At 42.4% G+C, this 25,278-nt stretch overlaps 1 protein-coding gene across 4 annotated transcripts; it reads right to left on the reverse strand.

The window, feature by feature from the left end:
• Positions 1-1,072: 1,072 nt before the first annotated feature.
• Positions 1,073-23,843, reverse strand: LOC311146044 (sodium-dependent multivitamin transporter-like). Of its 4 annotated transcripts, none has more exons than XM_084182493.1 (16): positions 19,650-20,145; positions 17,975-18,481; positions 17,692-17,757; positions 17,521-17,572; positions 17,079-17,146; positions 16,665-16,819; positions 16,351-16,491; positions 16,089-16,218; positions 15,205-15,293; positions 14,938-15,050; positions 14,419-14,489; positions 14,227-14,313; positions 13,854-14,047; positions 12,569-12,675; positions 12,208-12,329; positions 1,073-1,448 (listed from the first exon to the last, which is right to left on the reverse strand). In XM_084182493.1, exons 2-16 carry the CDS (start codon positions 18,320-18,322, stop codon positions 1,323-1,325), a joined length of 1,869 nt encoding a protein of 622 aa, XP_084038619.1. In that variant the 5' UTR covers positions 18,323-18,481; positions 19,650-20,145; the 3' UTR covers positions 1,073-1,322. The 4 variants fall into 4 exon arrangements, with proteins under 4 accessions (XP_084038619.1, XP_084038620.1, XP_084038617.1 ...); XM_084182494.1 differs by lacking the exons at positions 1,073-1,448; positions 19,650-20,145 and adding exons at positions 9,875-11,294; positions 23,578-23,843; XM_084182491.1 differs by lacking the exon at positions 1,073-1,448 and adding an exon at positions 9,875-11,294 and having other exon boundaries at positions 19,650-19,959.
• Positions 23,844-25,278: the final 1,435 nt, after the last annotated feature.

Here is a 25,278-nt window from a genome sequence, read left to right on the forward strand (position 1 = left end):
GCCCTATTACATAGTCCCCAGCACCTTTATTGAGTACATAGACACCTTTACCAAGATGTGTCGTTCAGAGGGCTCCAAGCTCCGTAATGTCAGCTAAAGGCTGGAGATTGATTGATTGATTGATTGATGTGGAAGAAGAGATGGAAGAAGAGATGATGATGCAAGAAACAATCCTGCAGCAGCAGGAATTGTGAATTATTATGTGGATTATAATGAATGGACATTTTTGTAGGGGTTGATAGATTTTTCGTTAGGGCAAATTACGTCTGAAATTTCAAAGTGGAAATTACAAACATTAGAAGCCTTTTTAAAACTCAAATACACTACAAGTTTACATTTTTCTGAGTGGTCAAATTAAGATCCTACATCTGTACAAACACACGTGTGCACACACACTTTGATAAATGTGGTCTCTGTTGACTGTGAGTAACGTTTTGTTTATGTAAACAATTTGTTTTCATTTTGTGTTGTAAAACTGTAGGATTCCACAGCTAATTTTAATAAAGTTTTGCCTCTGTTAGAGAAAGCTGTTTCAGCTTTAGATGCTCTGGAAAAGAGCGACATTTCAGAAATAAGGCAAGTGAACAAAAACATGCTTAATTCTTCACCTAAGCATGCCTTTTACCTTCATAAACACTTGGGGGGATTCACAATATTCTTGTCAAACATACCTGATAAAAACATTTTACAACTATTGATTTGTCACAATGTCACTGTCAATATCTAATACTGGATTAATTGTGTGCAATAACCTTGGAGTAAGGCTGCTTTTTCGACCCTCTCTCCCACTAGTAGGACTTGGGATGGGCACAAGGACACTTAATGCTTATTTTACACCTTTGCAATTAATCGAGAATATGGTGTAGTGTCCTTATTTGAGGGGCAGCAGCTGCACCTGGACATGGTGTCAGGGCCCAAGGGCCCAAGGGCAGAGGAACTCATCTACAAGGCCCAGGTCCTCAGGGGCCGCTGGGTCTTCCTGCAGAACTGCCACCTGGCTGCTTGCTTCATGCCCAGACTGCAAACCGTGGTCAAGTTGTGAGTGGACAACAGCACTTATTGGTGCACTGCACTGTTTTGAGCTTTTATTTCTGCATGTTTTATGTGTTCATATAATATTTATGTTAATGGTTAATGTTGTGTGAGACAACTATTTGATGTAGTACATTTGTTGAAACCATGTTGAAGCACAAGAGGGTCCTGTGAGGTGTGGTCCTCTCAGGTGCCAGCACCACACAGGACCTAGCTGTAGACGGATGCCTCTCCACAGATCTGAGTGTGTTGAGTGTTTTTCATCCCTCCTCAGGTTGAAATGGAATGGCTCAGACCTGGACCCTCATTTCCATCTGTGGCTGTACGCTAAACCAGACCCAGTGTTCCCTGCCTCCATCCTGCAGAGAGCCATCAAGGTCTTCAGTCCCACAGCTCACCATTAGAGGGCGATCCACCTATAGAAGTATACAGAGTGTACGAAACATTAGGAACAACTCCCTAATTGAGTTGCACCTCATTTTGCCGTCAGAACAGCCTCAATTCGTCGGGGCATAGACTCTACAAGGTGTCGAAAGCGTTCTACAGGGATGCTGGCCCATTTTGACTCCGATGCTTCCCACAGTTGTCAAGTTGGCTGGATGTCCTTTGGGTGGTGGACTATTCTTGATACACACAGGAAACCGTTTAGCGTGAAAAACCCAGCAGTGTTGCAGTTCTTGACACACTCAAACCAGTGGGCCTGGCACCTACTACCATATCCCGTTCATAGGCACTTAAATATTTTGTCTTGCCCATTCACCCTCTGAATAGCACACATATACAATCCATGTCTCAGTTGTCTCAAGGCTTAAAAATCATTCTTTAACCTGTCTCCTCCCCTTCATCTACACTGATTAAAGTGGATTTAACAAGTGACATCAATAAGGGATCGTAGCTTTCACCTGGTTTCACCTGTTCAGTCATGGAAAGACATGTTCCTAAGGTTTTGTACACTCAGTATAGTTAGAGATTCTATTTTTATGGTGTACCCATGAGTGAACCAGTCAAATTGCCATTGTCTGAGGGGCTTTGTCTCTTCTTAGGATTCTACACAGAACACAACAATATCTATTGTTATTACAAATCCATTGCTAATGATTATATTCCTGAAGATACAGTGGGGAAAAGTAATTAGTCAGCCACCAATTGTGCAAGTTCTCCCACTTAAAAAGATGAGAGAGGCCTGTAATTTTCATCATAGGTACACGTCAACTATGACAGACAAACTGAGAAAAAAATTCCAGAAAATCACATTGTAGGATTTTTTATGAATTTATTTGCAAATTATGGTGGAAAATAAGTATTTGGCCAATAACAAAAGTTTCTCAATACTTTGTTACTGTATATACCCTTTGCTGGCAATGACACAGGTCAAACGTTTTCTGTAAGTCTTCACAAGGTTTTCACACACTGTTGCTGGTATTTTGGCCCATTCCTCCATGCAGATCTCCTCTAGAGCAGTGATGTTTTGGGGCTGTCGTTGGGCAACACGGACTTTCAACTCCCTCCAAAGATTTTCTATGGGGTTGAGATCTGGAGACTGGCTAGGCCACTCCAGGACCTTGAAATGCTTCTTACGAAGCCACTCCTTCGTTGCCTGGGCGGTGTGTTTGGGATCATTGTCATGCTGAAAGACCCAGCCACGTTTAATCTTCAATGCCCTTGCTGATGGAAGGAGGTTTTCACTCAAAATCTCACGATACATGGCCCCATTCATTCTTTCCTTTACACGGATCAGTCGTCCTGGTCCCTTTGCAGAAAAACAGCCCCAAAGCTGTGGCGCAGTGGTCTAAGGCACTGCATCGCAGTGCTAGCTGTGCCACTAGAGATCCTGGTTCGAATCCAGGCTCTGTCGTAGCCGGCCATGACCGGGAGACCCATGGGGCGGCGCACAATTGGCCCAGCGTCGTCCAGGGTAGGGGAGGGAATGGCCGGCAGGGATGTAGCTCAGTTGGTAGAGCATGGCGTTTGCAACGCCAGGGTTGTGGGTTCGATTCCCACGGGGGGCCAGTATGAAAAATATAATGTATGCACTCACTAACTGTACGTCGCTCTGGATAAGAGCGTCTGCTAAATGACTAAAATGTAAATGTAAAATGTTTCCACCCCCATGCTTCACAGTAGGTATGGTGTTCTTTGGATGCAACTCAGCATTCTTTGTCCTCCAAACACGACGAGTTGAGTTTTTACCAAAAAGTTATATTTTGGTTTCATCTGACCATATGACATTCTCCCAATCCTCTTCTGGATCATCCAAATGCATTCTAGCAAACTTCAGACGGGCCTGGACATGTACTGGCTTAAGCAGGGGGACACGTCTAACACTGCAGGATTTGAGTCTCTGGCGGCGTAGTGTGTTACTGATGGTAGGCTTTGTTACTTTGGTCCCAGCTCTCTGCAGGTCATTCACTAGGTCCCCCAGTGTGGTTCTGGGTTCTTGTGATCATTTTGACCCCACGGGGTGAGATCTTGCGTGGAGCCCCAGATCGAGGGAGATTATCAGTGGTCTTGTATGTCTTCCATTTCCTAATAATTGCTCCCACAGTTGATTTCTTCAAACCAAGCTGCTTACCTATTGCAGATTCAGTCTTCCCAGCCTGGTGCAGGTCTACAATTTTGTTTCTGGTGTCCTTTGACAGCTCTTTGGTCTTGGCCATAGTGGAGTTTGGAGTGTGACTGTTTGAGGTTGTGGACAGGTGTCTTTTATACTGATAACAACTTCAAACAGGTGCCATTAATACAGGTAACGAGTGGAGGACAGAGGAGCCTCTTAAAGAAGAAGTTACAGGTCTGTGAGAGCCAGAAATCTTGCTTGTTTGTAGGTGACCAAATACTTATTTTCCACCATAATTTGCAAATAAATTCATAAAAAATCCTACAATGTGATTTTCTGGATTTTTTTTCTCAATTTGTCTGTCATAGTTGACGTGTACCTATGATGAAAATTACAGGCCTCTCTCATCTTTTTAAGTGGGAGAACTTGCACAATTGGTGGCTGACTAAATACTTTTTTTCTCCACTGTAGCTGTAGAGCCTCCGTTACTAATACAATAATTCCACTTCCTGTCCTGTAGATAGCGGTGGATCCTCCTCGGGGTCTGAAGGAGAAGCTCCTTCACACCATCAGTCCCAGTGGAGAGGTGACAGAGGAGCTTCTGTAAGATAAAATGCAGCCCAGCCTGGAAGACTCTGCTCTTCAGCCTCTGCTTCTTCAGCATACTGATTAAACAATCAATAGTATAATTATGATGTTATGTAGTTGTTTTACCTACTTTGCCTAGGTCTGTAAACATCATTTAAAACATGTATGTCACATAATGAAATATTACAGACAATACTTTAAAATAACCTCAAGCAAAACTGTATCTGTCTTATTATTTGTGTCTACATTGAGACCATTTTATTATATTCTTGTTGGTAGGTCTACCCTCCCTTCCCTAAAGACGCCAGCTGGTCCCAGTGTAGAGCCTACATAGAGAACATGCCGGACAAGGACCTGGCGGAGGTTATTGGCATTAATAGCAGGGCAGAGATGGCGATCCTGCAGAACCAAACCCAGCAGCTGCTACAGCCTGCAGCCCAGGCTCTATGACAGCAATCTGCTGGTCAGGTGGGTCCTAGCCTGGTCCCAGAACTGGGTTCCAAAACTATTTGAAATCATTTCAAATACTAATGTCTGGTCTCGTCTGGAAGGATGTAACCAAAAGAATAGTCTCGAGTGCAAACTCCGCCCATCTGGCACTCCAGGTAGGCAAAAGCAATAATTACTTAAAAGATTTCAAATAGTATTTGAACCCAGGTCTACTCCACACTATAGTCAGCCTGCAGCTCAACTGTCAGACAGCAGCCTGCTGACCAGGTGGGTCTGGGTCCCCCTCCAGCAGAAATTCAACCCACAAATAGATGTACTACATGTTCACTTATCCCTTTCACAGTGTTTTGGGAAGCTACTCTGAAAATATAGTTTACCGAGTTATTACTTCACACTGGAAAAAGTTAAGCTACACTAAAGTTACCCTTAAGAAAAATATAGTTGACTTAACTAAAGTTACTTTGAAAAAGTAGTTCACTATTCCAAACTACTTTGTAATAAATTATCATGTCTAAATATGAAATGTCATAGACTACAAATGGCAAGAATAGATCACTCTGGAGTCAATGTTAACAGAATGTATTTTTCGTCCTATTAAACAAACAAAACAAGTTTAATGTGAGAATTAGGCAGGTCTGATGCTGAAAAAGAAAGACCATTCTTGCCTACTTCACCCATATTTTATTTTATTTTTGCAAAAAAAGTAGTGTGTGGTTCCAGTAGTTTGCTACATGGTCAAAAAAATAATGAACTACTGAAAACACTTCCAAGATTTTAATTTAGTTCAACTACTGTACCACCAAGCTATTGCAAAATGTAGTTAAATTAGTTATTGAACTATATGTAGTTCACTACTCCCCAACACTGCCTTTTCACACTACTGGCTGAGCTGAGCCAAGCCAAGCAGAGCTGTACTGAACTGGCGTGGTTAAGCATCCACCACAGTGACTGGAACTGTGCTGGAAAGGACAACGTGAAAAGATTGTAACTGAGCCAGCACAGTTTGGTTTGTTTCAGCATGATAGTGTGAAAAGGGTGTTGTTGGTTGTATTATGTTTGTTTGTGTGGAGCAGAGACAGAGTGCCAGGATGGTGTAGTTTTGAGGATGGCCATGTACATCCTGAAGAAACTACCAGAGACAGTGGAGGTTGATCACACTGTTCCTCAGAGACTTCATCGCCAAAGTCAACATTGCAGAATCGTCCTCCTCTGACCAGGGAGACTTGTGTACTTTAGAATACATTAGATTAAAATAGAATAGATTTATTGTCCTCCAAGAAGGAAATTATTTTTCAAAGGTTGTACCTTTGGCTTATTTTGACTCTCAAGAGTGAGAGTAAAAGTGAGAGTAAGAGTAACATTGAGAGATTCTGTATATCTTTCTGTCCATTTTTGTTCATAGTTCTTACTGAAAGCCATCTTGTGTGTGTGTCTGTGTGTGTCTGTCTATTTCTGTGTGCGTCCATGCACGTGTGTGAACTCTGACGGTGAGACGCACAGCCTCAGCCTCCACTGACCTACTGGTGATTCTGCATCAGGAGATTGACCGGTTGAACTACCTCCTGCATGTGGTGCGCGCCAGCCTCCTTTCCTTCTCCTTCATTATCAGAGGAGAGGTGCAGATGAGTGAGGTTCTGGAGGAGGTCTACACTGCCCTGCTCACCATGACAGTCCCCTCAGACTGGAAGGTAGGTCTACACCGCCCTGCTCACCATGACAGTCCCCTCAGACTGGAAGGTAGGTCTACACCGCCCTGCTCACCATGATAGTCCCCTCAGACTGGAAGGAGGTCTACACCGCCCTGCTCACCATGACAGTCCCCTCAGACTGGAAGGTAGGTCTACACCGCCCTGCTCACCATGACAGTCCCCTCAGACTGGAAGGTAGGTCTACACCGCCCTGCTCACCATGACAGTCCCCTCAGACTGGAAGGTAGGTCTACACTGCCCTGCTCACCATGACAGTCCCCTCAGACTGGAAGGTAGGTCTACACTGCCCTGCTCACCATGACAGTCCCCTCAGACTGGAAGAAGGTCTACACTGCCCTGCTCACCATGATAGTCCCCTCAGACTGGAAGGTAGGTCTACACCGCCCTGCTCACCATGACAGTCCCCTCAGACTGGAAGAAGGTCTACACTGCCCTGCTCACCATGACAGTCCCCTCAGACTGGAAGAAGGTCTACACTGCCCTGCTCACCATGACAGTCCCCTCAGACTGGAAGGTAGGTCTACACCGCCCTGCTCACCATGACAGTCCCCTCAGACTGGAAGGTAGGTCTACACCGCCCTGCTCACCATGACAGTCCCCTCAGACTGGAAGGTATAGAAGTAAACCCTCTCCACAGCTCAGCTCTCACTGCACACCCAATTCCAATCATATCATTTTAGTTTAGACATTTTCATGTTCCTCCAAGCCCAAAGCATCATTATGCTCTAAATAAATTGTAATTGATTAAACTTGGATGAGAAGTAATGTATTTTGTTGTTGCCTCCGTAGTACTGCTCATATGAGTCGTGCAAGGTTCTGGGTTTGTGGACCCTGGACCTGGAATAGAGTGTTTCTTCAGAGCCTGGGCAGACAACATCAAGATCAACCTTATGGAAAAAAGATTAACATTTTACATATTTAAGCCTGTATTGTTGAAACTAATCAAAAACCTTTATAATGATTGTAATTTAATATTACTGGGCATCTTCACTTTTCATTTGAATACAGTATTGTACATTCATGGTAAATGGAATTAAATATCAGTTATCAAAGTACTTATGATTAATAACCCCTAATATTCCCTGTATATACCCTCTATGCATTCAGGATACCTATGATAAGTGGAGGAATATACTCTCTGAACAGTCTACCTAAGACTGACCCGCAGCAGAGCCTCAAGAACAGGAAGCATACATACAGTACAGAAACACCTCTGAATTAAAGGGCAACTACACCCTCCAATTATTATTTTTCTCAATTGTTCCCAGACCTCATAAATGGTCTGCTGATGTGGTTTAAGCATTGATGTGGATGAAAAGTTTGGATTTTGAGAGTGAAAACCTGGAGGAATTTTTTTTGGAAAACAGAATTTCTCACACATGGCACCTTTCCTTCGCCGGGCGGGCTGTTTGAGAAATTTTGGGCAAAAATAGAGTATACCAACTTCTCCAGGCACCACTAGTCTTGTGGAACCTGTCTGAGGTTGAAGTCTAAATTGGGCCCTAGGAGCATTTGTGTGCCCAGGCCCCATAGGTATATCGAAAGGATCCCACCCTGGTCACTAATGTAGCCAACCGATGTAAAGAGAGAGATGTATGTGTGGTCCAGAGACAAGAACTCTACCATTTACGGCAAAAGCCTGGGCTCCTGAAGGGGACAAAAGAATTCTCATCACTGCATGTTACAGAATCTGTTTTCACCTCGTCAAACTGATTCTATATTGAATTTAGTCTTTGAGATGCTCTAACAAGCATGTGTATCTGTAGTTGGTGTTCTTCAACTCTAAAATGCACTAGACTGTGTAGACCATATAAGACTAAACCCACAAAGGAAAGACAACAGGCATATGGGGTCACAATGTCTAATAGTGATGTTAGGGCTAGTTCAACTGCAGTAGGATAGTCCTCCTCACATGTGAGTGAATCAGCTGAGCCCATGCTTGGTGAATAGCACTTATTTGATCTTTGGGAGCAGGACACATGAGAGGAGAGCTGAATAGCTCATGGGAGACAAAGGTGAGGGACAAGAATTAATCAAAGGATTGTAGTTAATGAGCTAGAAAATGACCATCCTCACCGTTTAAATAATGACAACAACTAGGCTGGGTGCTGTGCCTCCTACTCCAACTAGGCCTATTGACAGGGATAATGTGGCATTTCTTATTTGTTAGCGTTAATGAAATTAGTGAGTCCTGCCTTGATGACTGTATTAGCTATACAACAGACTTTTGTAGTCTTAAATTATTACTTGGAATAATGATAGCTAAAGCTTCCTGTAGTGATAAAGCTATCTGCTCCTGCTAGCTAGCAACAGTTCTACTTGTTGTAGCTAGCTAGCTACATTGCTAAGGTTGCTGCATTCTAAATTGGGAGTTATTTTACAGATTGCATTGATGGTATCACATTTCTATAACTAAACTGTCACCAGCTGTGTTTATGTACCTTAGGTACGGAGAATGTGATTGGCAGACGAGTTTTGATTGGTTTACTCTTTAGTACTTGGCAGCGTTTGCCTGTCCAGTTAGCGAACATAAAAGTAAGTATTTAGAAAAAATGTGCAACAGCCAGAATAAAGATACCTAAACTAGCAGCCATAAAAGAGACACTCCTTCAAGTACAATTTCAAGTTAAAAACGTTCATTGTCAAGCTTTAGAAAAGGGACATTTGTCTTTGCCTTAAAATTGTATCACCCTTACAAATTGAAATACAATTTAAAGTATGAACATAATTTCTATAATATTCTAAAAGAGATGTTTTGACTTATTTAGTTCATGTATCTTTCCTATAGGGCAGGGTTCTTCAATTCCAGTCCTGGAGGGCCGAAACACCTCTGTTTTTCATCCCCTCCTTCTAATCAGGGGCTAATTCAGACCTGGGACACCAGGTGAGTGCAATTAACTACCAGGTAGAAATAAAAAACAGAAGTGTTTCGGCCCTCCAGGACCGGAATTGAAGAACCCTGCTATAGGGTTTCTGACAGCTCTTCTCCAGAACAGTGCTCAACAGAAGAACGTGTCTGTAGACTCTGTCTTTCATGACAAGATTGTGCCAAGCTGTCATCAAGGCAAAGGGTGGCTATTTGAAGAATCTCAAATATAGAATATATTTTGATTTGTTTAACACTTTTTTTGGTAACTACATGATTCCATATGTGTTATTTTATAGTTTTGATGTCTTCACTATTATTCTACAATGTAAAAATAAAGAAAAACCCTTGAATGAGTAGGTGTGTCCAAACTTTTGACTGGTAGTGTATGTGATGATGCTGCAGCTGTGCCTACTACAGATTATCCTGTACTATACCTCCAAGAGGGCAGGCTTCCTCTCCTCCTCAGGCATCTCTACCAACTTCATCACAGCCGTGTCTCTACCCACCTCAGAGTCTCCTACTCACTGGATATTCAGGGGCACTGCCTTCCTCTGCCAACTCAATGAGTGAACTAACTCAATACTAACTTTACACTAAAAACGAATAGATAAATATACTGTTCCTAGTAAATAAATAAATTATCAGCAGCAGTAAGGACTGTGAAACCTGAAATACAATGAAATGTTTATTTAAGATTTTTTTCAAACAATGAAAATGTCTAAGTAGTATAATTTTACAAAAACTATTTTCTTCTTCGACACACCAGGCCAACATGACAAAGTTGTTCACTGGAACACATTATTGAAAGAACAACTACTCAGTTCCACAAATAATACAAATACATTTTCTCATTGACAGCAACACAGTGATATCAAAGATTTTTTATAACTAACCCAAGATAGACAAGAGCCTGTAGTTTCCAATGGGAGCAAATTAATCATAGTGGGCAGAACAAGCAAGCAGGTGGTGGGCAGAGCCAAGAACAAGCTAGTGAGATCCTATTGGCATGTTCTAGCATTTATTTGCATATTTTCATTAGGGAACGCCTACTCTGTGAAGTTTGTGTGTGCAATAATAACTACATTCGCCCTTGCACTCCTAAACACCATTTTTTGAAACTCTGGCAAAGGGTAAAGTCTACTAAATGCAGTCCACTCTGTTACAGATTGTAGTTTTGGAAACAGAAAACTGTATGGAGATCAAATGTTTGGTCGTTGAGAAAATTAGCAGAATGTTGGCCAAAATTCATCTTCTCCCACTGCCAGCCACTGGGCTTCCTCTCATCACCATATTTGGTAATGAATGGAAACGCAAACCAGATGCTTCGCATTTATACATCCGGTGAAATATCTGGCTCATTGTTCTATCTGTGGCGATATCAGACAAGCAGTACTCCATAGTTCTCCGTGTTTCCGCCCCTTGATATGTCTTTATTTAATACCTCACAACAAAACAAATGTTCCATTCAAATCTGATTTTCTCAGAACTAGACGATATGGCCTTGGGTTTATCTTTGATTTCAGAACACGTAATACTCTACGTTTCTTTGGTCTTGTCAGGCGTCATGTACAGTAGACATGTACAGTATCAATGCATTTTTTATCCACTTGGATTACAAACCTGAGCCTGGAGCAAAGGTTTAAAATAAGGGTCACTCCTGACCACTTCTCCTCTCAGAGCATCATCTCCTCAACAGAACAGGTCCTCTATGAAATTCACTCTTTGACATGAAATGGTGAGTGGACAATTTCACTGCCCCGTGGGCCATGACATAACACCGAAAGGTCGCTGGTTCTAATCCCCTAGCCGACTAGGTGAAAAATCTGTCAGTGCCCTTGAGCAAGGCACGTAACCCTAATTGCTCCTGTAAGTCGCTCTGGATAAGAGCGTCTGCTAAATGACCAAAAAAATGAATAACAAAAATAACATGACGTTATGGAAGTGTCTCTGTCCATCACACAGTTGTCTCATATTCCACAGCAGGTGTGTGGTAAGTGGGAAGAAAGCTCTGCCTTTCCTCCTCTTCTTCTGTGTAGACAGCCTGAATATTGCTTTCCTTGTGTTGTGCAGGTAGACATTCCTGGATGATTGGCTACTCGTACAAAAACACACACACTATAAACAACTCACCTTGAGATAAGATAATGGATGTTTTGTACCCTTGATACGATAGCACATACAGCACCTTCAGTATTCATAACCCCTGAATTCAAAATGGATGAAATATATGTTTTTTCTCACCCATCTACAAACAATACCCCATAATGACAAAGTGAAAACATGTTTTTAGAAATGTTTGCTAATTTATTGAAAATGAAATAAGGAAATATCTCATTTACGTAAGTATTCACACCCCTGAGTCAATACTGTAACACAACAAAATGTGGAAAAAGTCAAGGGGTGTGAATACTTTCTGAAGGCACTGTAGCTTTGTTGAAATGTCCCTCACAGACCCAAAACAATAGGACTTGAGTGTTGCTAGCCATAATGACAAAACAATATAAAATATTTTAACTGAAGCCAAAGTTCAATCATTGAAGAAGGTGGGTTTTCCACAATGGACTTCTTTGTGTCTGCTGTACACACTTGCTGAAAGTGCAGTGTGGAAATGTATTATCTGCAATGATTGAATTCCAGCCTATGTGCGCGCAGAGCCCTCTCTTGAATGCAGAGCCCCCTCTGCTATGAATGCATCAGGAGAACCTTCATGGCGCAAACATTGTGGAATGTTGCCGATAGAAATGCCATGAATGGAGCTGAAATGATTCCTTATTCTACAGACAAACATAACATATTTATATCTGAACGTTCCATAATGTTGTGCCCTGCTGAATGCAGCCCTGTGTTGAATGCAGCCCTGGGGATCTGACCCTGTCCAGTACTTAATAAATACTTGTTTTTGTAGCAAAATGTTTCATTGCTTTTTGATGTGGTTTGCACTAATGAACACAATCCTGAATTGTGAGTGTGATGAGCCCATGTGCCCATGTGCTCTGTTGACTTACCCTGTGCCCCAGTGGGGTGACGCAGCACAGCTTTTGTTTGATGTTATCTGGTACGAAGAACAGCATGTTGCCCAACAGAGGAGACAGAGTACCTGGGGTCACATCCTCCTTTTTCATTGGTCCTTAAATGAAAGATAAAATCCAACCAATTAAATTAACTTAACTTAGAATCATATGTTGTGAAAATGTTAGGTCTAATTTACCAGACAGAGATTAAATGTAGTCCTTGATTAAAAGGCATGCTCAATGAAGAATCTCAATCACCATTGAGCATTCTTTTTAGTCAAGTAGGTTTAATCTGTGTCTGGAAAACCAGCCCTGAGTGCATCTACTATGGTAATGATCAAGAGCTTTCCCCTACCTGTGAGAAAGCTAACGATCAACCCTGTGATCACCACAGTGAAAGAGCTGAGAGCACTGTACCACATGAAGGATAAGGAGTAGAATCTCTGCAGACCCATTGGTCGGCTAAAGAACGAAAGATATAGAGTTAATATAAAATCACTAAATGTATTACAAATTTGTATCTACAGTGCCTTCAGCAAGTATTCATACCCCTTGACTTATTCCACATTTTGTTGTGTTACTATGCTTGAAAATATGGAGAGTGGTACTCCGTAACGTGTATTGGATTTGCCCCAAACATAACACTGTTTTCAGGACAAAAAGTTAATTGCTTTGCCAATTTTTTGGCAGTATTACTTTAGTGCCTTGTTGCAAACAGGATGCATGTTTTGGAATATTTTTTATTCTGTACAGGCGTCCTTCTTTTCACTCTGTCAATTAGGTTAGTATTTTGGAGTACCTACAATGTTGTTGATCCAGCCTCAGTTTTCTCCTATCACAGCCATTAAACTCTGTAACTGTTTTAAAGTCACCATTGGCCTCATGGTGAAATCCTTGAGCATGTTTTCTTTCACTCCGGCAACTGAGTAAGGAAGGACGCCTGTATCTTTGTAGTGACTGGGTATATTGATACACCATCCAAAGTGTCATTAATAACATGCTCAAAGGGATATTCAATGTCAGCTTCTTTTTTCTTTTTTTTTTTACTCATCTACCAATAGGTGCCCTTCTTTGCGAGGCATTGGAAAACCTCCCTGGTCATTGTGTTTGAATCTGTGTTTGAAATTCACTGCTCGATTGAGGGACCTTACAGATAATCGTATGTGTGGGGTACAGAGATGAGGTAGTCATTCAAAAATCATATTAAACACTTATTGCACACAGAATCCAAAGTCCATGCAACTTCTTATGTGACTTGTTAAGAGCAAATGTTTACTCCTGAACTTATTTAGGCTTGTCATAACAAAGGGGTTGAATACTTGACTCCAAACATTTCACCTTTTCATTTTTAATTAATTTGTAAAAATGTCTAAAAACATAATTCCATTTTGACATTATGGGGTATTGTGTGTAGGCCAGTGACAAAAAAAATCTCTATTTAATCCATTTTAAATACAGGCTGTAACAACATTTGGAAAAAGTCAAGGTAAGTGAATACTTTCTGAAGGCACTGTATGAGTAATCTATGAGTAAACTAAATAGAATACTTTCAGATTAGCTGATTATTAGTTGTTGTTTGCCTCTTATGATAGCTACATTTTATTTGTATAGAGCTTTTCATGATACACTCAGACTCTTACCTGGATGTACTAGTAGGCACAGCAGTACTATTGAGTACAGTCCCTATGGCTGTGGTGATGCTTCCTGAGAGTTGTATTGCCGTGCAGTTGAACTGAGACACAGCAGCAGGACCACCAGAGGTACGGGTTACGATGCTCCCGATGCCCACCCAGAAGGCCATCACCAGGCCTGACCCCAACCCCGCCAGGGCACCCTAGAGAAACTCAGTACATCAATCAATCAACTGTATTGATTAAGCCCTGACCTTTTTACATCAGCAGTTGTCACAAAGTGGTTTTACAGTAACCCGGCGTGACGCTAAGATTGATTCCCACAGGGATCACATTCACATACAAAAAATGTATGCCCTCACTGTATATATTGAGTACTTACGGTAGAGTTAGCACAAGGGAAGAACAACCCGAGACAGAAGATGCCAAGAAGAGGACCACCAACCATTCCAAAGATTTTGAAAGCAGCCTTGAATTAAAAAAATTAAATAGAAAAAAGTCAGAATCAGACAAAATATTTGAATTTGAACAAATACAGTAAATTATTTAAAAAAAAATCAAATGTTGTGCTTACTTGCAAAACAGAATCACTCATCAAGTGGGTTAGATAGGCCATAGCCAGGCACAGCAGTCCATATGAACATGCTAGTTCAGAAACAGAAGAAGTAAATGTCACTCTTTAGTGCTGATATTATGAGTGCTGTATTGTCTTAGAAAACATGCTCTCACAGGTAAAGTGAGGGAAGCATGATGTAGAACTTACAAATAAGTTAAAAGACACACTGTCAACAGTAAGCAGGGCCCCGTTCAGAATCAACCCCTAGTCCCTACCCCCTAGGCACTTGATCTGGTCTACATGAAGTGACTGGATCCTAGGGGATAAGGTCTAGGGCAGGGTTCTTCAATTCCGGTCCTGGAGGGCCGAAACACCTCTGTTTTTCATCCTCTCCTTCTAATCAGGGGCTAATTCAGACCTGGGACACCAGGTGAGTGCAATTAACTACCAGGTAGAAATAAAAAACAGAACTGTTTCGGCCCTCCAGGACCGGAATTGAAGAACCCTGGTCTAGGGGCCCAGGAGATCTCAACGTACCAAGTCCCTTGGAGAGCAGGGTGGCCCTGGCCTCTGTCATGGATGAGCAGTGTGGTTTGATCAGGTCCTCCATGGTCACTGTGGCCAGAGAGTTAAAAGCTGATGAGATGGTGCTGTGGAGACAAACATGAAACGTAGTCACAACACCAAAGCACCCTTCTGGTACTGTGCATCTGCTTGTTCTGGATGTCTAGGCTGGGTTACTGTAAAGCCCTTTGTGACAACTGTTGTAAAAAGGGTGTTATAAATATTGACTGATTAACATACCTGAGAGCTGCACTAAATAAGCAAGCTATAAACAGTCCAGACAGACCAGGTAGATCCTGCAGCATGTCCATGACAAAGTATAACACCATCTGTGGATAGAGAACACATAATGGTTGGTGTACTGTAGGTAAGAGTGTGGCACTAGCAACACCAGGGTTGTGGGTTAAATTCTCACTGGAGATCACAGACACAAAAAATGTATGCACTCACTGTACTGTAGGTAATGTTGGATAAAAACATCTGCTGACTGCTTATGTAACAGTGTTGCTTCCGTCCCTCTCCTCGCCCCTACCTGGGCTTGAACCAGGGACCCTCTGCACACATCGACAACAGTCACCCTCGAAGCACCGTTACCCATCGCTCCACAAAAGCCGCGGCCCTTGCAGAGCAAGGGAAACTACTTCAAGGTCTCAGAGCGAGTGACGTCACCGATTGAAATGCTACTAGCGCGCACCGCTAACTAGCTAGCCATTTCACACCGGTTACACTCACCCCCCTTTTGACATCCTCCTTTTCCGCAGCAACCAGTGATCTGGGTCAACAGCATCAATGTAACAGTTTTGCTTCCGTCCCTCTCCTCGCCCCTACCTGGGCTTGAACCAGGGACCCTCTGCACACATCGACAACAGTCACCCTCGAAGCACCGTTACCCGTCGCTCCACAAAAGCCGCGGCCCTTGCAGAGCAAGGGAAACAACTACTTCAAGGTCTCAGAGCGAGTGACGTCACCGATTGAAATGCTACTAGCGCGCACCGTTAACTAGCTAGCCATTTCACACCGGTTACACTTAGTGGCATACTGATTAATCCACAAACTATAATACTCTAATGATGAACTCTGAAGGACCAAAATAATAATACACACACACACACACTCCTACTGACCTCATTTTTGGATAAGTTGTCTATTTTGTGAAATTGGTCCTCCTCACAGTAACGTGCAAACATGACCAGCCCCATGACACAGCTCAGAGCTAGAGCTACCTGTAGAGAGGGAAACACCATGTAGCAAGACCTGCAGAAAACACAGAGGAATCACAATGCGTTAAAATAGGTCAGTATCCATACCATTACCATGGTATTACCACATTATTCCATGTGTATGTAATGTGGTGTTGTGTATGGAGTGTGGTACATGTAGTCTTACATGATGGCTTCCCTCTCGGTCTTGGAGCTGAGGTATCTCTGTACCTGGGCCTGGTTCACCCCGTACAGAGACAGCATCAGGAAGACCCCTCCCACCCCCAGGGTCCAGAACGTGTACCTCTCCGTAGGGTCAGGATTCAGGCTGTAGAACAGACATGACAAGAGGGGGAACACAGAATTGGAATATTAGAACTGGAACTTTGGAATTGGAACATTGGAATTGGAACATGGAATTTAAGAAAATAAAAAAATCAACTTTAAACAGGATTGCCAGTCATCGCTTGAATACATGAAGATAGTGACCAGTCCACTCACTCTATGCCAGAGATACGATTCCCCTCCCAGACCTTCCTCCAGACCTCTGCTAACCCCCCAGTCTGCTGGACCCCCACCACGATGACCGCCAGCTGGCCAGCAAACATCACTATGGTCTGGAAGACATCTGTCCAGATCACTGCCTTCAGGCCTCCCTGTCAGGACCAGGTACAACACAGAGGCACAGAGCCTATTATCGTATAGGCTTCAAGCTTATAATGGCTGATGTTACATCTAAAGATATAGAGAAAAAAGGCCACTTCGGAATGACATTTCATAATGTCAACGTTAAACAAAAAGATTTTCATGGGTATATTTTATTTGTACTTTTGATTATGTAATATGTCCAGTTTATTTACCATTGTATAATAACAGCTTCTTTACAAATGCTGAAAATGACAAAGAACAACTTACCAGAGCTGTATACAGTGTACACACCATTCCAGTGGCCAGTACTGCTCCCCATAGATCAAAGCCAGTAACTATAGGGAAGCATGGAACAAAATTAAGCAACCTTTACTCAAACATAATGTGCATTTTGCACAATTATAGATCACCTACTCATGGCACAAAACACAGTACCATTTCTTGAGCCGAAATTGTGTGGTCCCAACACATTATTTCCTTGTTTTTTTATCAAGAGTGTTAGACCCATAGGGCCGGTTTCCCAGACACAGATTAAGCCTAGTCCTGGACTAAAAAGCTATTTCAACTGAGAATGTTAATTGATGCATTGAATGCTATTTAGTCCTGTACTATGCTTAATCTGTGTCTTGGAGACGGCCATAAACTGCCCATAAAGTGTTATCACTTATCACTGTCTATAAATCCTAAAACCAAAGCCTAAATTACTGACCTGCATTGAGTGCTAGGGCCGGAGTATATATACAAACACCCATATAGATGACCTGCAAGAGATAGCAGTAGTCATATCAGCGGAAAAACTGATAATCATCCACATTTACAAGTTTTCTTTCTTTTACTTGTTTTTGTCTTTATTATTGCATCTGGTATGTATGGACCTTACTGTCTGAAAGATGAAGGTAAGTGTTCCACAGATACGCACTGGTTTGCTAAAGCGCAGTTCCAGATACTGAAAAGAAAAAATACCATCACTAAGTGATATACACATCAGTATATTCAGAATGTATTTATTCATTATTTATTTCCCTACCAGAAACCAAAACGATGTAAACTCCTTAGCAGGTTTTAAAAGCTTATACATTTCAACTGATATTAGCCTACATATTCTCATTCCAAAGATGTCTCTCCATCTTAAGCTTGCAAAGAGTATAGCCTACAGTACGCACCTGGTAAGCGCTGGTAAGATGCAACCTGTAGAACACAGGAATGAAAACGTGTGCTGGAATGAATAGGCCCAAGATGTAAGCACAGCCTATGAACCAGTACTGAGTGCCATGGGTATAGATCTCTGCCGGCACACCCACTATAGCCACCGCTGACTGAAATGTAGCGATAAGTGACAGGGATACAGGAAGGCAGCTCATGCTCCGGTCCGCTAGCAGGAACTCCTGAGTGGTGCGCTGTCGACCCCCTGACAGGGCGTAGTACAGCCCTATGCCCATGGACGTTACCAGCAAGAGGGCAAATATGACATAGTCGATAGTGGTGAACTGCATTTTTTCCAAAGCATCCATCTTGGAGCCAGGGACCAGGATATGGCTACTGTGGCTGAATGGGATGGAGATGGAGGTGGAAGGGACTCCAAGTAGGACGGCTCAGCGGAGTAAGGGGAGTCTTTGTCCACATCCAATCCGTAAGGAGATCCCAACAGCCTTGCACAGATTTCAGATACACTGGAATAAAATATGGGGGGGAAACATGTTGATTAACTCGCCTTTATTGGTATCTACCTACCTAACTACTCCCTCAAGAAAACAGAACTTGGTGAATGATGATGAATTAGGTCCACGTTATTGTTTGCCACAATAAATCTATATGACAGCACAAAGTCATTTCAAGAAGCTTTCACATACCCGCCGTCGGTTAATTCACCTCAGTTGATCTACAAACACATAGCCTATTAGCTATACAACTGTAATGTTATATGCCTGAAACGACCCCAAGTTTGGGAATCACTGTACTAGCCTCTCTCTCAGTCTCCTCTGCATGCATTGCCACCCAGCCTCACCACTGAGCACCACATCACTGTCTCTCAGTAGCCTACTTTCTGTAAAGCAGATGTATGAGTACTTAGCATATTTTTTACTCCTGCTGCTGTATGCTCCATTTAACGTTAGCTATACTTCATCCTTCTAACGGACTAAGTAATAATAGCCAGAGCACTTCAGCGTTACTGCAATAGAAGTCTCTGCTGGCAGCTAGCCACTGGACTGACCTACAGGGGTGAAAGTAGATTTAATTTATTCCCGGTATGGGAAGAATTACATATAGAATCCCTAGTAATTCAATCGGATCTCTGTGGGCCTAGTCGTAAAGATGTAATTTAAAAAAAATTATGTATTACATTTTACCGTGGCATAAACACAACCAGTCATGACGTTATCTGATTGTCAAACAATCACTTCAAATGGCTCCTTTACTAGGCTACCTGCGCATGTTCATCCACTCGCAGCATATTTCCAGCCTCCAAACAGTGGTAAATGGAAGTAGACGTTACACAAAACACCAAAAAGTGCAATGACATTTGGCCAGAATCCACTGCTGAACGCAAGCGTCTCGGGTGGCGGCACCTAATCTCTGCCTTGGAAAAATGTCAGTGTCCTCATCGAACATCGCATTTGGGAGCGTATGCTATACCCGTTTTCAAGTCCAATCGCTCATTTTCATGCGGTAATGACAAATAATAGTGTAATAGCCTACATTTTTCTTTACATTCTGTTTTGTGATAAGCTCATGTTTTACCGGTACGGCGTATCCCCACTATTTATTTGACCGTGATGCCATACCAGAGTACTTTCACCCCTGCGTATCCTTTTTATATATATATAAGCGACTATTTACCAGTTGTGCACTCATTCTCCGACAGTCGGTTATTGTCGCGGGACGGTTTTAAAAATGCCTGTTGTCCGGCATCCCGCAAACACACTTTCAGCAGCGTCTCTTGTTGCCTACTTCAACGACTGCGAGCTGGGGTAGTTCGTTTCACGTCTCAGGCCCGGTCTCGGCCTGTGCTGCTGGAGCAGTGGTTCCCAACCTTTTTCGGTTAGTGTAAGACCAACCGAATTTTGCTTTCCCGGAGTACCCCTTCGTGTACATTTTACCAGTTGGCATATGGTCTCATGAGTCTTCTCATTGGGAAACAATGTGCTAGAGGGCAATATTGTGCAACTGCTTCCTGCAATTTGGGGCGTTCCTGCATGTGGGCATTCCCCCAATCTTCATGCTTGTGACACTTTTGAATGTGGGTCAAAAGGGAAATACAAGTATTATCTCAGTTTTTTTTTTTTTTTTAAGTGTCCTTCGCTCCCGCCTGCCGAACACCTGCTCTCACTGTCGTTGCCTGAACTGCGGGAAAACAGTGCGCGACAGGCAGGGGCGAAGGACACGGTCTACCGGTGTCGCACCCGCTTCCAGAGCAGGTGGGAGGCTGGGGAGACAGCACACTAGCTTGCTAGTTAGCTAGCACACGGCGTCTCCCGCCGGCTGTGTGCCGGAGAAAACCGTGTCTAGCACAGCATACGGGATGCTGGGGGGGATACCGTGTGTTAGCTAGCACACGGTGTCGCCGATACCGTGTGTTAGCTAAGTAGTTGCTAGTTAGCTAGCACACGGTGTCGCCCCCTCCTGCTTTGTACCGGACTAGCTGGTTAAGATAGCGCACAGTGTCCTTCTTTCCCACCTGCCGAACACCTGCCCTTGCTGTCGTTAACAGAACTGCGGGGATGAAGGACACCGTCTACCAGTTTACAGTTAGCTCGTTACGGTTGTCGCCCCCACCGACATTTTCTGTGGGGTTTATTGTCTGCTGGCATCCAACGTTATTGTGCATTAACGCCACCTACTGTCCTGGAGCGCCCCGCCTGTCGTCGTTCGTCTTCTATGGTATAATGGCGTTCGCAACAATTGGATGTGCATTCCGCCACCTACTGTGCGGGTGGATAATAAGGATCCCCAGAAAATGAAATAATGTGTGTAAAAATAAATCAAATATCATATAAACTATCAAAAAAAGAACTTAACTAAACAAAATCAACCTGCTTTTCTGTAAAAAAATAAAATAATAATCAGGTCCCTTCACAGGCTTAGAAGACTCCTGGGAAGGCGGGACATATCCTAGCTACAATAGTCCTTGCAGTGATTCTGCCGTGAACTCTTGGAGCCCTAAAAACTTGGCTGCAGATATAACGATGTTCAGCTTCTTGGACACTTGTGCTGTACAACAGTGGTGCAGTGGTCTAAGGCATCGTCGTGCTAGCTGTGCCACTAGAGATCTGGTTCGAATCCAGGCTCTGTCGTAGCCGGCTGTGACCGGGAGACCCATTGTGCGGCGCACAATTGGCCCAGCGTCGTCTAGGGTAGGGGAGGGAATGGCCAGCAGGGATGTAGCTGTTGGTAGAGCATGGTGTTTGCAACGCCAGGGTTGTGGGTTTGATTCCCACGGGGGTTATGAAAAAAAAAAAAGAATAATGTATGCACTCACTAACTGTAAGTCGCTCTGGATAAGAGCGTCTGCTAAATGACTAAAATGTAAATTAATCACTGTGGTTATAAATAACACAAAATCCTCTTTCTTCACAATGAGTGTATCCAGATCACTCGATTGACTTAAAACACTAGCAACTGGTTGCAATGCATCCACCGCCATTTATTCGACTCTTTTCACCGCCTCCACATAGAAGATCCGGTCCACAACGGGACAAGTATGGTATTGAAGCATCTGTGAATGGAAAATGTTGCAACAGTGGTGGGATTCATACTCCAGAGATCCTTGAGTGCCCTGACCTCCTTCACCCTAACAGGGCACTCAAGGAAGTCTGGAGTATGAATCCCACCACTGTTGCAACATTTTCCATTCACAGATGCTTCAATACCATACTTGTCCCGTCTGCAAACATTTGACACGTGACCATATCCTTTACAATTCCCACATTGTAATGGTTTGGACACAAATGCTCTCACCGCACAACTCACATATCCAAGCTTCACATGTTCAGGTAGTCTCCTCAAACAATAATAATATTGATAGGCTTTTCTCCTTCCTTCATTTACTATACGGGTCTGGCGACGTGCACTGACCACTCCTGGGATTTTCTGACTAAGGTACTAGTCATCTAAATCCAGTGGTGTAAAGTACTTCATTAAAAATACTTTGAAGTACTACTTAAGTAGTTTTTTGGGGGTATCTGTACTTTACTACTTTTATTTTTGACTACTTTTACTTTTACTCCACTACATACCTAAAGAAAATAATGTACTTTTTACACCATACATTTTCCTTGACACCAAAAAGTACTTGTTACATTTGAAATGCTCAGGCAGGACAGCAATATGGTCCAATTCACGCACCTATCAATATAACGCGTTGTCATCCCTACTGCCTTTGATCTAGCAGACTCACTAAACACAAATACTGTGTTTGTAAATGATGTCTGAGTGTTGGAGTGTGCCCCTGGCTGGTTTGCTTAATATAAGGAATTTTATGTATAGTTTTGACTTTTACTTTGTACTTTTACTCAAGTATGAAAACGGAGTACTTTTTCCACCACTGTCTATATCCAACGAGACTCCAGCTATAACTCCTTTGGCAGGCGCCCTGCTCCAAAGATGAATACAGGTACTTCTGACGTGGGCAATTTTGCCAGACCATTGCACGCTTCTTCTGTTCTTCATCAACACAATTAACCAAATCAAGGCCACTTCTAGTTCCCACTGCTTTCTTCACAGTACTCAATATTACAAATAGATTTCCCAAATGAACCACCTCCTCCAAAAAACGCAGTCCCTTTAAGACATGCATTATTGGACCGGTCCTTCTCTTCTACTACAACTTTTGCTCGTTTTGTTCCATTCTTTGATTTCACTATTTTCCATTCATTATCACATACTTCACTTGCCGCACTTTCACGTTCAAGCACAGTCGCCATTTCCTCTCGGCTAAGATACACTCCTCCACCTCGCCTGTCCTTATCTTTTTTTAAAAGTACCAATATAAGTATAAAGATGGGTTCCTGAAGATGCAGGAATGCCCACATGCAGGAACGTCCCGAATTGCAGAGTTTCTAAACCCAGAGGCGCAACATCTCGAGACTTCAGGGAATGCTTGTGAAACAGACCAGGCCGGGGTTTGGGGTTTGAGAAGTCAATCAGAAAAGTAAAGCAATCTCCCTTAGTTGTTAATTTTCTCGAAATCTATAAGGTAAAAGCTAGATTCGAGCCAATGTCTTACGTAGTTTGACATGTTATTACTCCAACCTTGTGAAAGTGACACGTTTACATTTTTCGCCAAAAACAATTTTATATCGAAGGAGTGACTTTGAGTTGACGGCCTGCACATGCGCAGTTTGGCGCGAAACGGCCGTTAGACCTGATGACGTGGACTGCGCATGAGTTTAGCTAGCCAACATCGCCTACAAGTGTGATCGGGATTTCTATTGGAGAAGCAGTTTTAGCCTATCTTCATATTGTACTGTCTTTGGTGTGAATGTGCTGCTAATAAGCCATATATGGGGTACGCAGACGAACATAAATCACTGTTCATGATTCCACTCTTTCGCAAAGAGGCAGGCGCGATTAGGTCCGATCAAGAATATAAGCGTTCTGAACTTTGATCAATGCTCGCAGCAATATTTAGATGTTGCCTTGTAATTGATTTTTTGTGTGTGTACAAAATACAATTGTTTTTAATTTAGCAAATTAGAAAAAATTACCGAGGTCCGGAACGGTGTCCTCATACGTATTACCCATATTACCCATTGACTGTACATCTTACCTGGATAAGATGTGGTGCAGACACTTCCAATTCAACACTTTTGTAAATCTATGTCCTGTCATCATCCATCGCGACTAGGTTGCATGCTTTGAAAACGTGGTTTACTTCGGACCAGGTATCATCTCCGAATCTGATGATAATTCTCCCCTAGCTATTAAGCGAAAATCAAAAGTCTGTCTCAAGCTTCTGAAACTCAAGCTGTTTCTGAAGTTATCTAGAGAGGTTATCTGCAAAACTACACATGGGGATGACTCATCCCTGTCTCTGTAGTAACTACTTGATTAACATTCAAGAATGTCACGTTTTGGTTTGTTAACTAACACCTAGAATATGATAAATTAGCATCTAAAAGGTACACCATTACTCTTCAATTTTATCATTTAAAATGTACCTCTGATCATAAGAATGCTTTAGTTCTTCATTGAAAGCAATCGATTGTAAACATTTGTTGTGCATGATGATTATAGTGCTTTTCTCCTGCAACTATTCATGCCTAGAAGGTGATCAGGTGGACGCGTCATAATACCCATAAAACCTAGCAGGAAAACCCGGAAATGGTTCCAATCGTTTTTTCCCCATTCATTTTTGCTTCTGGAATTTTAGAACTACTTCATATAAGGTCTGTGTTTCGTGTAGGCTTACCCTGGCGTGACGTTTTGATAGCCATGTAATTCTCTCTTGGACAAGTTGAGTGTTCTCAATATATTCTCCTCAATTTACTCTCAAATTCGACATGCTAATTAGCCACAGAGAAGACCTCAGCAAGACTACAACTTCCTGCAGAAAGCTCCTGCACCTCATATCTAGCCTACACTGCCAGCTACCATTCACCAGTGCAATCAGAGACCTTTGTGCCCAAGCCAGGAATTTGCATCCCCTTTCTCTGTCTTAGCTAGCCACTGACTACACAGTTAGCAGAGCAGTAGATAAAAAAAACATATTTTTGTTTTACTTAGCCTAGATGTCTTTGTACAGTACGTCGACGTTGGTGTCTAGTTAAGACCTTATGGCATTTTTGAAGGATGAGCATAAGCGCATTAAAAGTGGAGAAGACCACTAGAAGTCTGGCCATGTGGAGAAGTGCAGCTATAGTGAAGGGCAACTTACCGGTTTGGTCAGGGCCAGCATAAGGGATAAAGTTTATCCTGTGTCGGTGAGTGTAGCTATTAAGTGAAGTTTGAGCAGTTTAGCAATACAATGTTTTCTACACAGCTGTCAACATTCTACAAGGAAATAGCCACTTAATCAATTATATAGATTACCCGGATACCAGACTTCGATGAGCGATAACTCAGTTCTGGAATGTCATTTAGAATGAATCTTAAAATCTATTGACTTTCAAAAAATTGACTTTTAGACATCCAGCCTGTATCGTAGTTTCATGACAAGATAAATCTTCAAAAGGCACAGTATTTATTTATTTAGAGTGGTACATGCATTCACACAGACTTGATTTATAGGATCCTTCCCACTATATGATTGATGTCAAGTGATAAAATCCCAAGTTATCAATTAAAAGTTTATGGAAAAACTGCACTTGTCCTCGTGAAAATGACAGTTTATTAAATATTCTACAACTGTAATGTCATCAATCAAATCAAACTTTTATATAGCACATTTCTTACAACAAATGCATTTCAAGGTGTTCAGTCATTGGATGGGGTGTTGTCTGTAAAGTGGGGCACAGATAACGAAGAGGAG

The sequence above is a fragment of the Coregonus lavaretus genome (assembly GCF_964263955.1).
Source record: "Coregonus lavaretus genome assembly, chromosome: 18".
Taxonomy (NCBI): Eukaryota; Metazoa; Chordata; class Actinopteri; order Salmoniformes; family Salmonidae; genus Coregonus; species Coregonus lavaretus.

Coding starts and splice junctions, on each gene's coding strand:
- LOC311146044 (XM_084182494.1), bottom strand. CDS start 18,322: ATGGATGCTTTGGAAAAAATGCAGTTCACCACTATCGACTATGTCATA. Junction 16,820..17,078: donor GTACACTGTATACAGCTCTG/GTAAGTTGTTCT, acceptor TGGTCCTGACAG/GGAGGCCTGAAGGCAGTGAT. Junction 14,314..14,418: donor TGAGTGATTCTGTTTTGCAA/GTAAGCACAACA, acceptor TTTTAATTCAAG/GCTGCTTTCAAAATCTTTGG.